The 10612-nt window shown below is 48.5% G+C and overlaps 1 protein-coding gene across 2 annotated transcripts; it reads right to left on the reverse strand.

Moving 5' to 3' along the window:
• Window positions 1-1474: 1474 nt before the first annotated feature.
• Window positions 1475-9637, reverse strand: LOC137662115 (creatine kinase B-type). 2 transcript variants are annotated; one of them, XM_068398165.1, is made up of 8 exons: window positions 9557-9637; window positions 8426-8638; window positions 7137-7291; window positions 6096-6228; window positions 5013-5184; window positions 3325-3448; window positions 2411-2600; window positions 1475-1829 (listed from the first exon to the last, which is right to left on the reverse strand). In XM_068398165.1, the coding sequence occupies exons 2-8, from the start codon at window positions 8616-8618 to the stop codon at window positions 1651-1653; spliced, it is 1146 nt and encodes a 381-aa protein (XP_068254266.1). In that variant the 5' UTR covers window positions 8619-8638; window positions 9557-9637; the 3' UTR covers window positions 1475-1650. The 2 variants fall into 2 exon arrangements, with proteins under 2 accessions (XP_068254266.1, XP_068254267.1); XM_068398166.1 differs by lacking the exons at window positions 8426-8638; window positions 9557-9637 and adding an exon at window positions 7774-8031.
• Window positions 9638-10612: the final 975 nt, after the last annotated feature.

Consider the following 10612-nt stretch of genomic DNA (forward strand, 5'->3'; position numbering starts at 1 on the left):
GCACCAGCTATTTGCCAAGCGTCTGTGAACAGTGACATGAAGCACAGCAAGGGGGATCTGAAGAATACACAGAACCAACCGGTTGTCTCTTGCACCATATCCCCTTCCCTGCTCTCACAAGCCTTGTACAGAAAAATCCCTGTGCTGATTAACTCAACTAACACAGGAACATCACCTAGCACAGAACAAAACGCTTACATGTGATCTCCTCTCCCCCACCCAGTTAAATTTGAATCACGTAGAAAGCTATATTAAAAAAAAAAAAATCTCATCCGAGATGTTCACTCAGCCTCACCAAAACTGAATTAACTTACCCCAACTGGAGTCATCACTCCAGCTAAGTGACAGCCTGCAATCACAGCCTCAGAAATGTCACAGCCGCTACAAAAGAAAGCTTATCTACGCGAGCCCCAATAAAGCTGCACGCTGTGAAGCTCTGTATCAACCTTTCATCACGCTCCCTCTATAAAAGCTGGGTTTTAGCAGCAAGTAGAGCTGTTGAGCAGGTACTATCTGCTTCCCAAGTCACATGAGCTACAAAAGCTGTTGTTACTAAGGGTCTGATGCTCCTACTACCAATATTTCTAGAAAATGTTATTCTTGTAGGTTAATAATGCGATGCTTCCACACAGCAAGCACACATGTATGCTGACTACAGTCATGCTGGAGAACAGACCTACTTGATAAACACTGTAAGCTTACAACCAGAGAACAGTCTGAGCTTGCAAGCCAGACCTAGTTGGGAAAAAAACCCAACTATTTAGCTTGTTTTAATTGACTATACTCCTTGTTTTTAGGTTCATGGGACAACTGGTACATAGGTCAACAAGAGTCAGCTGAAGAAAGCTACAGTTATCTGATATTTTCCTGTAACTGGCAGCTTACAGCCCCCCATCTCTTCCCTGGCTGAGCTGAAACCACTTAAGAGAGAAGCACAGGTTCAGTCTAAGTTTCACCTCACTCCTTACCCTCGAAAGAGCCATTAGTTGTTTACACCAACTCTCTGCACATCTCTAGAGATTAAACGTGATCTTCTCCCCACAAACTAGCTTAGTGTCAGTGTTATGGGCTGAACTCTGAGCTCAGAGCATTGCCCTGCAGCCCCAGGAGGACCTGCCTGAGAACAGCAGCCCTTTGTACCCACATCTGTCTCGCCTCCCTTACAGGAGTCAGCCTGGCTCGCTGCAGTCAGGATAATGACAGTTTACACTTACCATGAGCACATGCACAAGTCAAAGCTTAGAGGTAGGGCATGTTCGCAGTGACTCATGTTTAACACTAGTTCTCAAGTTTACAGCAACTACAATTCGAGTTAAGGTTTGCTTCTGACACAGCTTTAGCCACATGCCAACAGCAGCACAGGCAGGAAGATGCACTAGCACACAAAACCAGTCCCTCCGGCGTAACTAAGACGATCAAGTCACTTAAAGCTCAAAGATATTCAGTTAACACATCCAAGACATGTCAGGCCAAAACAATAGTTTATTTCATTTTCAGCAACATCTCAACCATCAAAAAAATAAACTCTAACACAGATGGATGGAAGACTTCTCTACAGTGTAACTAAGTGGGCTCTGACTCCAGGGGTCTGAGTTGCAGTGACATTTTATTATTCATCCAATAAGTTAGGAAGCGTGAGAAAGAAGTGCTCTATTTCTGAGCTGGTATGAGGTCATCAATGGACTGGCCTTTTTCAAGGCGTTTTTCCATTTCAGTGAGCAGCTTCACACCATCCACCACCATCTGCACCAGCTCCACCTCAGAGAAGCCAAGACGATCAGCATTGGAGACATCAAACACCCCTCCGACAGCAGCTGTGTCCACACCACCTGGAGCAAGAGATTTAGTTAGTACACTGACCACTGCTAGCACAGGTAAGTCTACCTTTCTTCCCTCACTAGCCTGCAGTGGGAACACAGCAAGACAACTCTCTAGAAGTTGCCACTGCCGCCTCCTATGTGCAGGGAGATGAAGCTGCACGTGACTGCCAACGTGAGCCACTGAGCACGCCATTAGGCCAGCTCTTTATTCTTGTAAGCCAAGAACAATCTAACCTGTGGTCAGAAGTACCTGCTGTAGCTATTTCCTAGCCAGAAGTTAAATCAAGATTCCGACCCCTTCTTACAACAGCAACAGCTTCCATCAGGTCCACCTTACCTGGTGCTCAGAATACCAGATAGGACACACCTAGATAACCAGATACAGTAAGGTCTAAGAAGAGCACTGGCACCTCCAGCTCCTCAGGCTACGATTTTAAGGCTGGGTTCTCTCCATGGCTTACAAGAGTCCCTTTTGGATGGTCTGACAGGCACTGCCAGTGTGAACCAAGACACAGCTCTGGCTGTAGCCAGGCTTTTGCTGGCATCTTAGGGCAGCCTGACTAGGACATCACTGTATCACCACCTCTCACCTGTGCCTCGTTTCTGCAGCCGAAGCCTCTTAAGGATTTCTCCGAACTTCTCATGTTTCCCAAGGTTTGGTAGCTTGATGTGCACACCAGCACGAAGCCCTGTTCCAAGGTTAGATGGGCAGGTCAGGATGTAGCCCAAGTGTGGATTCCACATGAACTCGTAGTTTTTGGACTTGAAGAGAGTTTCTATCTATAAATAGAGAGAATGGATGTTTAGAGATTGTTCTCTGCCCAAAGGATGTAGGTCATCCATTAGTGCTCATTTACAGCTTCAGTTACATAGCAGCAGCCACAACAGTTTGAACAGCTATTTGAGTCAGTCCCATAACCTCCCTCCATTTGGGAAAAAGGGTCACCAACAAGGGGCTTTTAAGGCCTTACTCTTGCTCCTAGCAGTGAGACAGGCTAAGTTTAAGCTACGCTATGAAATCTGAAGTCACTATCTGTTGGGAAGCTTGATTTAGTACGTGTCAAGCTGGCATGTCTGTTAGGATTAGCGAAGGGGATGGGAAGGCTCAAGTTCATATCAAGACTAGAAGCTGAGAAAAGCATTCAGCTTAGAAACTTCAGTCCAGCTTTGCTCGTCCACATTCAAGCAGTTTCTCCTCCCACCCAGGGTGTCTCAGTGTTTGATTTATAGAGCCATGTAGTAATCCTTTAAGTACGGTTTAGACAGCTGGATAAGGGTACCACATCAGAGGACACATTCCAGATTTCATAGCCACTATGCTTTGCCAATATAGGTGGCTCAGAGCCCTCACAGCTCTGGACCTCATCAGGGTGTTCCCAGAGACCCAAGCTATGAAGCACCACCGTGCAGGACTCAGGAGGGGGCTTGAAAGAGTTTGCATTCTCAGCTCTAACCGGAGAAATATGTACCACTTGAACCTACAGCTCAGGCAATATTGATTTACCTGTGTTAGCCCAGTACAGAAGCGGGTAAATACTTCCTTCATGTTGCCACCTTTCTGCATGGAAATAACTCTAAGGTGATCCTCCTCATTGATCCAAACAAGGAAAGTCTTGTTATCATTGTGCCTAGGAGACAAGGCAAATAACTTGTTGTCTGTCCCACTTGACATTTTCAAGATAATTGTAATAGCACCAAATTACTCGTCGTTGTAGCTTTTATTTTGAGAGGCTCATTTAGTTGCTTCTTCAAAGAAATTAATCTTACCTCTTTTGCCCGTGCAGGACCTAACAGAATTAAGCCAGTAGTTTTTACCCTGCTCTTTTCAAGGGGTAGTTTGAATTGGCATATATCAAAACAGGTCAGAATGAGTAGTAACACGACATTAGCCAGTCTTACAGTATCAAACCCTAAAATCCAGTCACCCTGAGTTTACAAATTTAATGGATTTCATCTGTTCAGCACAGTTTGCAGGAGGGTGATCAGTACAGACTTTGGTGCAGCCCTGTACAGCGATGTTCATAATGACACCATGTTGACAATGGATAACAAAGCCTTTTATCAGAATTTTGTCAGATTCTGTCAAACTGCACTTTGTACCTTATTAGAGAACTAGGTTGAGTTTTCACTATTAATTTTAGATCAGGGCTCTTCAGAGATGCTACAAAAACCCGAGCTGAATGTAGTGGCATATCCATGTATGTTTGGCAAATACCAAAGGGCCCCTCTTGTCCTAGCTTGCAGCTGGCAGCAAGTACTAACGTCAACCTTTATCATGCTGATAAATTATCAGCTTGATTAGGATCAAAAACTAACTAGTACCTGAGGAAAGTTATTTATGCAGACACTGAGACTTTACACTTTAAGCTTGTAGATTAGTCATGCCCAGGTGACAACGCTATCTAGTGCTGGCAATCTGCAGGTAGATGACGCAATCCTAAAGGTGACCTACAGAAACAAAGCATGCTTCCTCTGGGTTGTACCAAAGCAGCTACAGTAATAAGATCGGAGTATTCCAGCTGATAAAAACCTAGCCCTTGGCTTACAAGGGAGCAAGTTAATTATGCTGCAGAAGCTCCCGAGATACACAGTTTTATGTAGGTGACCTACATCTGGCAAGCAGAATCCTTCTTTTCCACACCTCTGCATCAGTCAACTCATGTCACCAAGTCTCTCGGGGCAGGGGGGGACATCTTATCACTAGTATGGGTAAAGCCATACTAGTCCAGCAACAGTGAATTTCTGCAAACAGAAGTGATCAGACTACAAGGGAGCAACCATGCATTCAGTATCAGGTCTGAGCTAAGCCAACACTATGGTTTGTTACCACAAGTTACTCTAAGCTCCTGGGACAAGAGCTGAATGTAGTGATCCTTTAGAAGTGATCTACTTGCATAAGCTGATTCAATTGTTGTCTGGTGCTTCACTAACCTGTGCTGGATGGGTAGACGCTGGTTACAGGCTACCCAAGCTGGCTTGTTCCTAGCAGCCTGCTGTAGTGCATGGTAACACTTGTTCAAATTCTGCTGGTTTAGATGCAACTTCCCCAGAGAAGACTACACAAGTTGTTCATTAGATTCTATAATACAAGTTCAGAAGCTGCCATTTTGCCCAACAGTACGAGCCACAACCAAAACTGCAAGATTTTTTTGCAGGGACTTTGTACGACTCCTCCCTTCCAGGCATACTCACCAGATACCCCTGGCATCAGGCCAATCTCGTGCCATCCCAGACGCCAACAGAAGAGGAGAAACTGGCTTGTCAAACAAGAAGTGATCATCAATCAGCTGCTGCTGCTCTGCATCAGTCATGTTCCTCAGAGCATAGTACTTCCCCTTGAGATCACCCTTCAGGCTACCCAGAGCTGAAAGAGACACTCACCTTTAGGATGGGACCAAAGCTGCTAGACATTCCCAGTACTTTAGAGACCACACACAAAGTATGCCAATGTCTCATCTGCTGGGTTTGGTTCCTCCCTTGCTTTCATCTGCAATGGCAATGCCTTTGCAGCATTACAGAACTTAAGGCAGTATCAGGTGATTTGTCTGCACCTTCCAGGCTCATACAAGTAGCCTTTGTTCCCTCACACGACGTATAGAATCATTACTGCTGTTTAACTGTAGAATCGGAGCGCTTTCTTCCAAGGAGAATCAAGGTCATGAATACAACAAACAGTATTATTCTAGTCAAGGATGTTACCCTGCCCTTGAGAGCTTTTGGAACAACTACACACTCAGTCGCCAGAATTGCACCTTGAGTGTGTATCCTTTCCTCTCACTTAATGGAGTTGGGAGGCAAGAGAAAGAAAAACATGCAGCTGAGTTCCACCGAAAACTAGGGCTTACTCTAGTGAACCACATTTGGAGCAAGACTATACCCCTAAGCAAGATGAACACTAATGAAAGTCAATTAAAAGCAGCCACAAATACTGCAACCATGACTCAAGCCCTGAAGTTGCTACATACCTGTTACATTTCAGGTTTGAGCCACGATGAACCAACCTCTTTCCACACACACATAGAAAGAAGCTTTCAAGATCAGCAAAGGTCAACTTAATGCAGTGGGACTTCCCTCTGACATGTGCTCTTGCTCTCAGCTAAAACTGCAATGCTGATGCAGCTGTAATGTAATGAGCCTTTTTTGGAAGGATCCACGTTCAGACTAAGTCTTGAAGGAGGCTGCTTTTGCCAACTGCCTCCATTTTCAAACTGCAAAGAACACCTCTCGCGCAAAGGACGTCAGTAGTTTCCCCGGCGCACCCAGCTCTCCCTTTACCTTCAACAGAGAGCTTTTCGATAGCCCGCCTCTCTCCTCGACTGCAGTGCGGGGGAAGACAGAATCCACGGATGCTTCTACCAGTTCTGACACGGGAACTTAGCACGTAATTGGGATCCAGGTCATCACCTCCCTACAAGATTAGGAAACCAGTGAGTACAACGTACTACAGAAATACACATAGCTCCCATGCATTTAAGTGTGCACCTTGTACTTGAGATATTGACTACTTGGCCTGTAAGCCAGTGTCTAACTTCAGGACTATTTTCTTCAGCATTAGCTAAAGTATCTGTGTAACAGAACTCTTCTTTTGAGGCTAAGGCTACGGCTACTAAGTAGTGCTAGAAGATTGGGATACCACTAGGTCATCAGTTTTATGTCCATTTCAGACTACGGTCTGGACTTCTGTTACCCTTCAAATCTACAATCCAGAGGTATCAACATGAGGCAAACCCTTGCTGTTTAGGCAGGTGTTTACTCTTGCAAATGAGAATTATTCACTACTGTCATCCAAAGTATCTTAATTTATTTTCCAGATGACTTACGGCTAGCCAATCAACATGGCATTAGGAATTCCTAAAGTAACATTTGAAATCCATAAAATGGGCAGAAATCCTTACTCGTAGCCGTAACAGTATCTATTCTATAGTATGAGACCACCAGGTGATACTTAAGATCCAAGATCAGACAGTAGAAAGTGTTAAGTTCTATGACAGTCCTTGACTCCTAGGACATCATTGTTGAGCTTGACTACTATAGCCCACCATTCATGGAAATACACGGTGAACGTGCTCGGCATGACCTATGTTGCAGCAGTACATGAATCGAGCTCCGGCTGCATGCCAGCTGCCTGGTTCTACCCAGCCACTGACATCCTATGGCAACAAGCTCTTAAGTCTGATTGCACTGGACACACAGCCTGTGGGTCCGTGCTGGGTGAAAGCAAGGGGGCAGAGCCTGAGCAATCAGTTTAGGCAGCTGCCAGCAATCTTACCCATTTCTCAGACCAGCATGCATCAGTAATTGATTAAAAGTTTATACCTGCAGGTTATCAGCATTCAGGTCAGTCTTGTGCTCATCAGTTGGTTTGTAGCCACCATGCCTGTCTTCAATAACTGGATCAAAGAGCTCCTTAAACACTTCATAGCTTTCTTCATCACCAGCTACGCATCCTACTGTCATTATGAAGGGATGGCCTGGAGTGGTAATAAAGTCAGAAGAGCTAAGTTTGGGTGACGTTTGGCTGTACTCCAGCGTAGCACTAACCAGGCAAGTTCTTTAGTGGTAGGTCTAGTCACTTAGAAATGCATTCTTACATAAAAACCGTTTGGAGACACCCTACATTTTACTCTTCATCCAGTTAGTCAAATGCAGTGCTACGGAAACCCATAGCTATTGCCATTAAACCACACTCATTTGTCAAGCTTGGTTTAGGACAAATTTGCACAGCACATCCAATTTCACTAGCAAGTTTAGACCACCGGCTAGAACCGTACATCTAAACAGCCATGCTTTGCTGTAAGCAAGCATGCTTTGCTTTTTGTTTGTTCTGCTACAGAGTTGCATTTCTGTAGTCTGCTCATAAATACCACCTCCACGAGATTACTTTTAAGTCACCATATTCAAAAGCACCAGTTACTTCAGCTGGCTCACACAGAATATTCTCAATGCATTTTACCAGGATTATCAACCCCAGTCTGAATGACATCATCCAGGGTGAAGCCACTGGGCGTGACTCTGTCTCTCAGTTTCTTGTATAAATCCAGGGTTAGAACTTTGGCCATGTGGTTGTTGTGGGTGCTCAGGTCTGGGTACTCCTCAGCAGGAGGCAGTCTCTGATTATTTAGTTGGGCCATTTTGATATTGCTAGAGTAAAAATAAATACTGTAATGTTAACACGTAAACACATCTGCTCCCCCTTTTTTCATAGAAGTGCTAGAGAACATCACATAACCAGTTTGGAATAGGAATAGACCAGAACAGCCAGGTAAGATGGCATTTTTCCCCCCCTGGTTTTGTTATAATTAGAATGCATTTGGTTTGTGGTTTTTGGTTTGTTTTTTTTTTTTTTTTTCCCAGATTGAAAGTATTTAGCAGGGCAGTTACATAATTGAAGTGTCTGGGAATTGATATGTCAGATCACAGCAAGGAACATGGCTTGATAGAACAAGGCCTCTTTTAACACAGCCATGCATTTAGAGTCGTCTCTCAATGCTTTACAAGATTTGCCTCTCAGGAGCTCAAGAGCTTTGGGTGCCATTGTCAAGAAGCACTTCCAGTAAGGAGGGAGAACAGATCGCTGTGCAGATCTAACGGTCCCTGGCCGTTACCTGGGTTGTCAACCCCAGTCTGGATGACATCATCCAGCGTAAATCCACTGGAAGTTTGTTTATCCCTCAGCTTCTTGTACAGGTCCAGGGTCAACACCTTGGCCATGTGATTGTTGTGCACGCTGAGGTCAGGGAACTCCTCATCAACACGGTGCTTCACCTTCAGGAGGTTGTGGCTGTTTGAGAACGGCATGTCTGACTCTACCGCAGTCACTAGGGGAAAAAGAGGGGAAGCCTATCACTGGGGGCTCGGCAGGCCCCCGAACCACCCGGGGGAACGCCAGCCACCCATGCAAGGTCACCTTGGCTGTTGTTCCACCCGTGCCTTTTACACCTTCGCTGCTACACCACCTTCCACAAGAGCCACGAAGGAGGAACGACAAAAGTTCTTCACCTCCGCCAGCCGTGCCCCGTCCTTCAACATCCCAGCGCAAGGGCTGGGGCTCTCCCCGCTCCTCCCAGACACCGCCCGGCTGAAGGGACGCGCCCAAGGTCGCACGGAGCGGCCGGGGCAGCACCGGGCAGACCCCGCCGGCGGCTCTGGGGCGGGGGGAGCGGCCGGGCCGCCGCAGGGCTCGGGGGGGCTCGGCCCCGCCGGGACCCCGGGCCGGGTGGCAGCTGAGCGGGGCGGCACCGCGATGCCCTGGGCGGGCAGTTGCGCCTCCTCCCGCCGCTGCCGAGCGGGGAGCGCCGCCGTGCCCCGGCCCGAGGAGGGATACCCCCGGCCCCTCCGCGCCCACGGAGCCCCGGCTGCTCCCCGCCTTGGGAGCGGAGGGGTGCGAAGCATCCAGCAAGCTATTATACAACAGACGGCTCCCTGGGGGGACCTGGCTGGGGCGACCATATGTAGCTACCCTGCTAAATACCGGGTTAATCTGGTTTTACAGCGGGGCCCGCTCCAGCTGGGGGCAAGCTCGGTAAGCACCTGAGCCGCGTCCCCCGCCCGGCTGCCGCTGCCCCTGCCCCGCGCTGCCCCCCGCCGCACCCGCAGCCACGCTCCCCCTCCTCGGCAGGACCGGCTCCGCCCCGCATAGTTGGGGGGGAAGAATTAATTAAAAAAAAAACACAAAAAAAACCCCCCCCACAACTTATTTTAAAGCTGCAGGACGGCTCGGCTGCCCCGGGACTTACCGAGGGCTCCGCAGCTAACGCGAGGGTGTCCGCTCCGCGCCCCGCTGCTGCCCTAGCAGGAGTGGTGTCCCCGCACCGCCGCCGCGCCTCTATTACATACAGCGCGACCCGCCGCCCCATTGGCCGCTATTTATAGCCCGTTCATTCCATTGGACGAGGGGCAGGAGGGCGGGGCGAGCGCCCCGTCGCTAGGAGGGCCCGGGCTTGCCGCCGTTTTGCTCGGCCGGGGGAGGCAGGGCGGCGTGGGGTGGGGGGCGCGGCGGGGCCGGCGGGACCCCGCGGGGGTGCTCCCCGCAGCGGAGAGGCAGCGGCGGCCTTGGTGGCGTCGTTAAACACGTACATGTGTGTGTAAATCCATTGCCGCGTTCCCTCGGCCAAGGCGTGTCTGCAGGTGGCGGTGCCCTTGCACACCGACGGGGGCACGTGGCCTGTCGCCATGGAGGCTTCACACCTTGGCTGAGGATTCAGTAACGGGTGTAATAATCCACCAGCCCAAAAATAAAGGCTTTGTAGCGCCAGGAGGGGCATGCCTGGAGTGGAGTGAGCGATTAACTGCCCTCGAGTTGGCTCGGCAGAACCGCTGGTAGGGCTGTGGGTCTGGCACTCGGCCCCCGGCAGCTGAGAGCGGTGGCCTTGTTCTGCAGGGGAAGGCCCTGCCACTCGCCCTGCACCTCGCCTCCAGCACCTGCAAAGCTGTGGGCTGGTTTTACAGCTTAACTTGAGAGGAAGTAGGGTGGTTGTGTAAAGCACAGCCCAGCCTCCTGCTCCTGTCATGTGCCAAAAAAAAAAAAAAAAAGCCTAAAGCTTTATTGGAGGGTGGCTGATTGCCCGCTGAAGGCAGAAGCAGGAAGCCTGGGATTTGACCCACCTAAAGCTCATGTGAAATTCATGGAAACAGTGACTTCCACTGGTATCTTTCTAGGAATGAGCAGGGTTTGTCCCAAAGCTAAGATACAGCTCAGAATCCCATTGTTTGCAGAATCCCATTGTTTGAGAAACCCATTGTCTGCAGAGAGCTGAAGCACCTCTCCTATGAAGACAGGCTGAGAGAGTTGG

Source organism: Nyctibius grandis, chromosome 4 (genome assembly GCF_013368605.1).
Source record: "Nyctibius grandis isolate bNycGra1 chromosome 4, bNycGra1.pri, whole genome shotgun sequence".
Taxonomy (NCBI): Eukaryota; Metazoa; Chordata; class Aves; order Nyctibiiformes; family Nyctibiidae; genus Nyctibius; species Nyctibius grandis.

Excerpts from the sequence above, each read along its gene's own strand:
- LOC137662115 (XM_068398165.1), bottom strand. The coding sequence starts at position 8,618 with ATGCCGTTCTCAAACAGCCACAACCTCCTGAAGGTGAAGCACCGTGTT. Across the intron at positions 5,185-6,095 it reads CGAAAAGCTCTCTGTTGAAG|CTCTGGGTAGCCTGAAGGGT; the intron begins GTAAAGGGAGAG and ends TGTCTCTTTCAG. Across the intron at positions 3,449-5,012 it reads CCTGATGCCAGGGGTATCTG|GCACAATGATAACAAGACTT; the intron begins GTGAGTATGCCT and ends CTTGTCTCCTAG.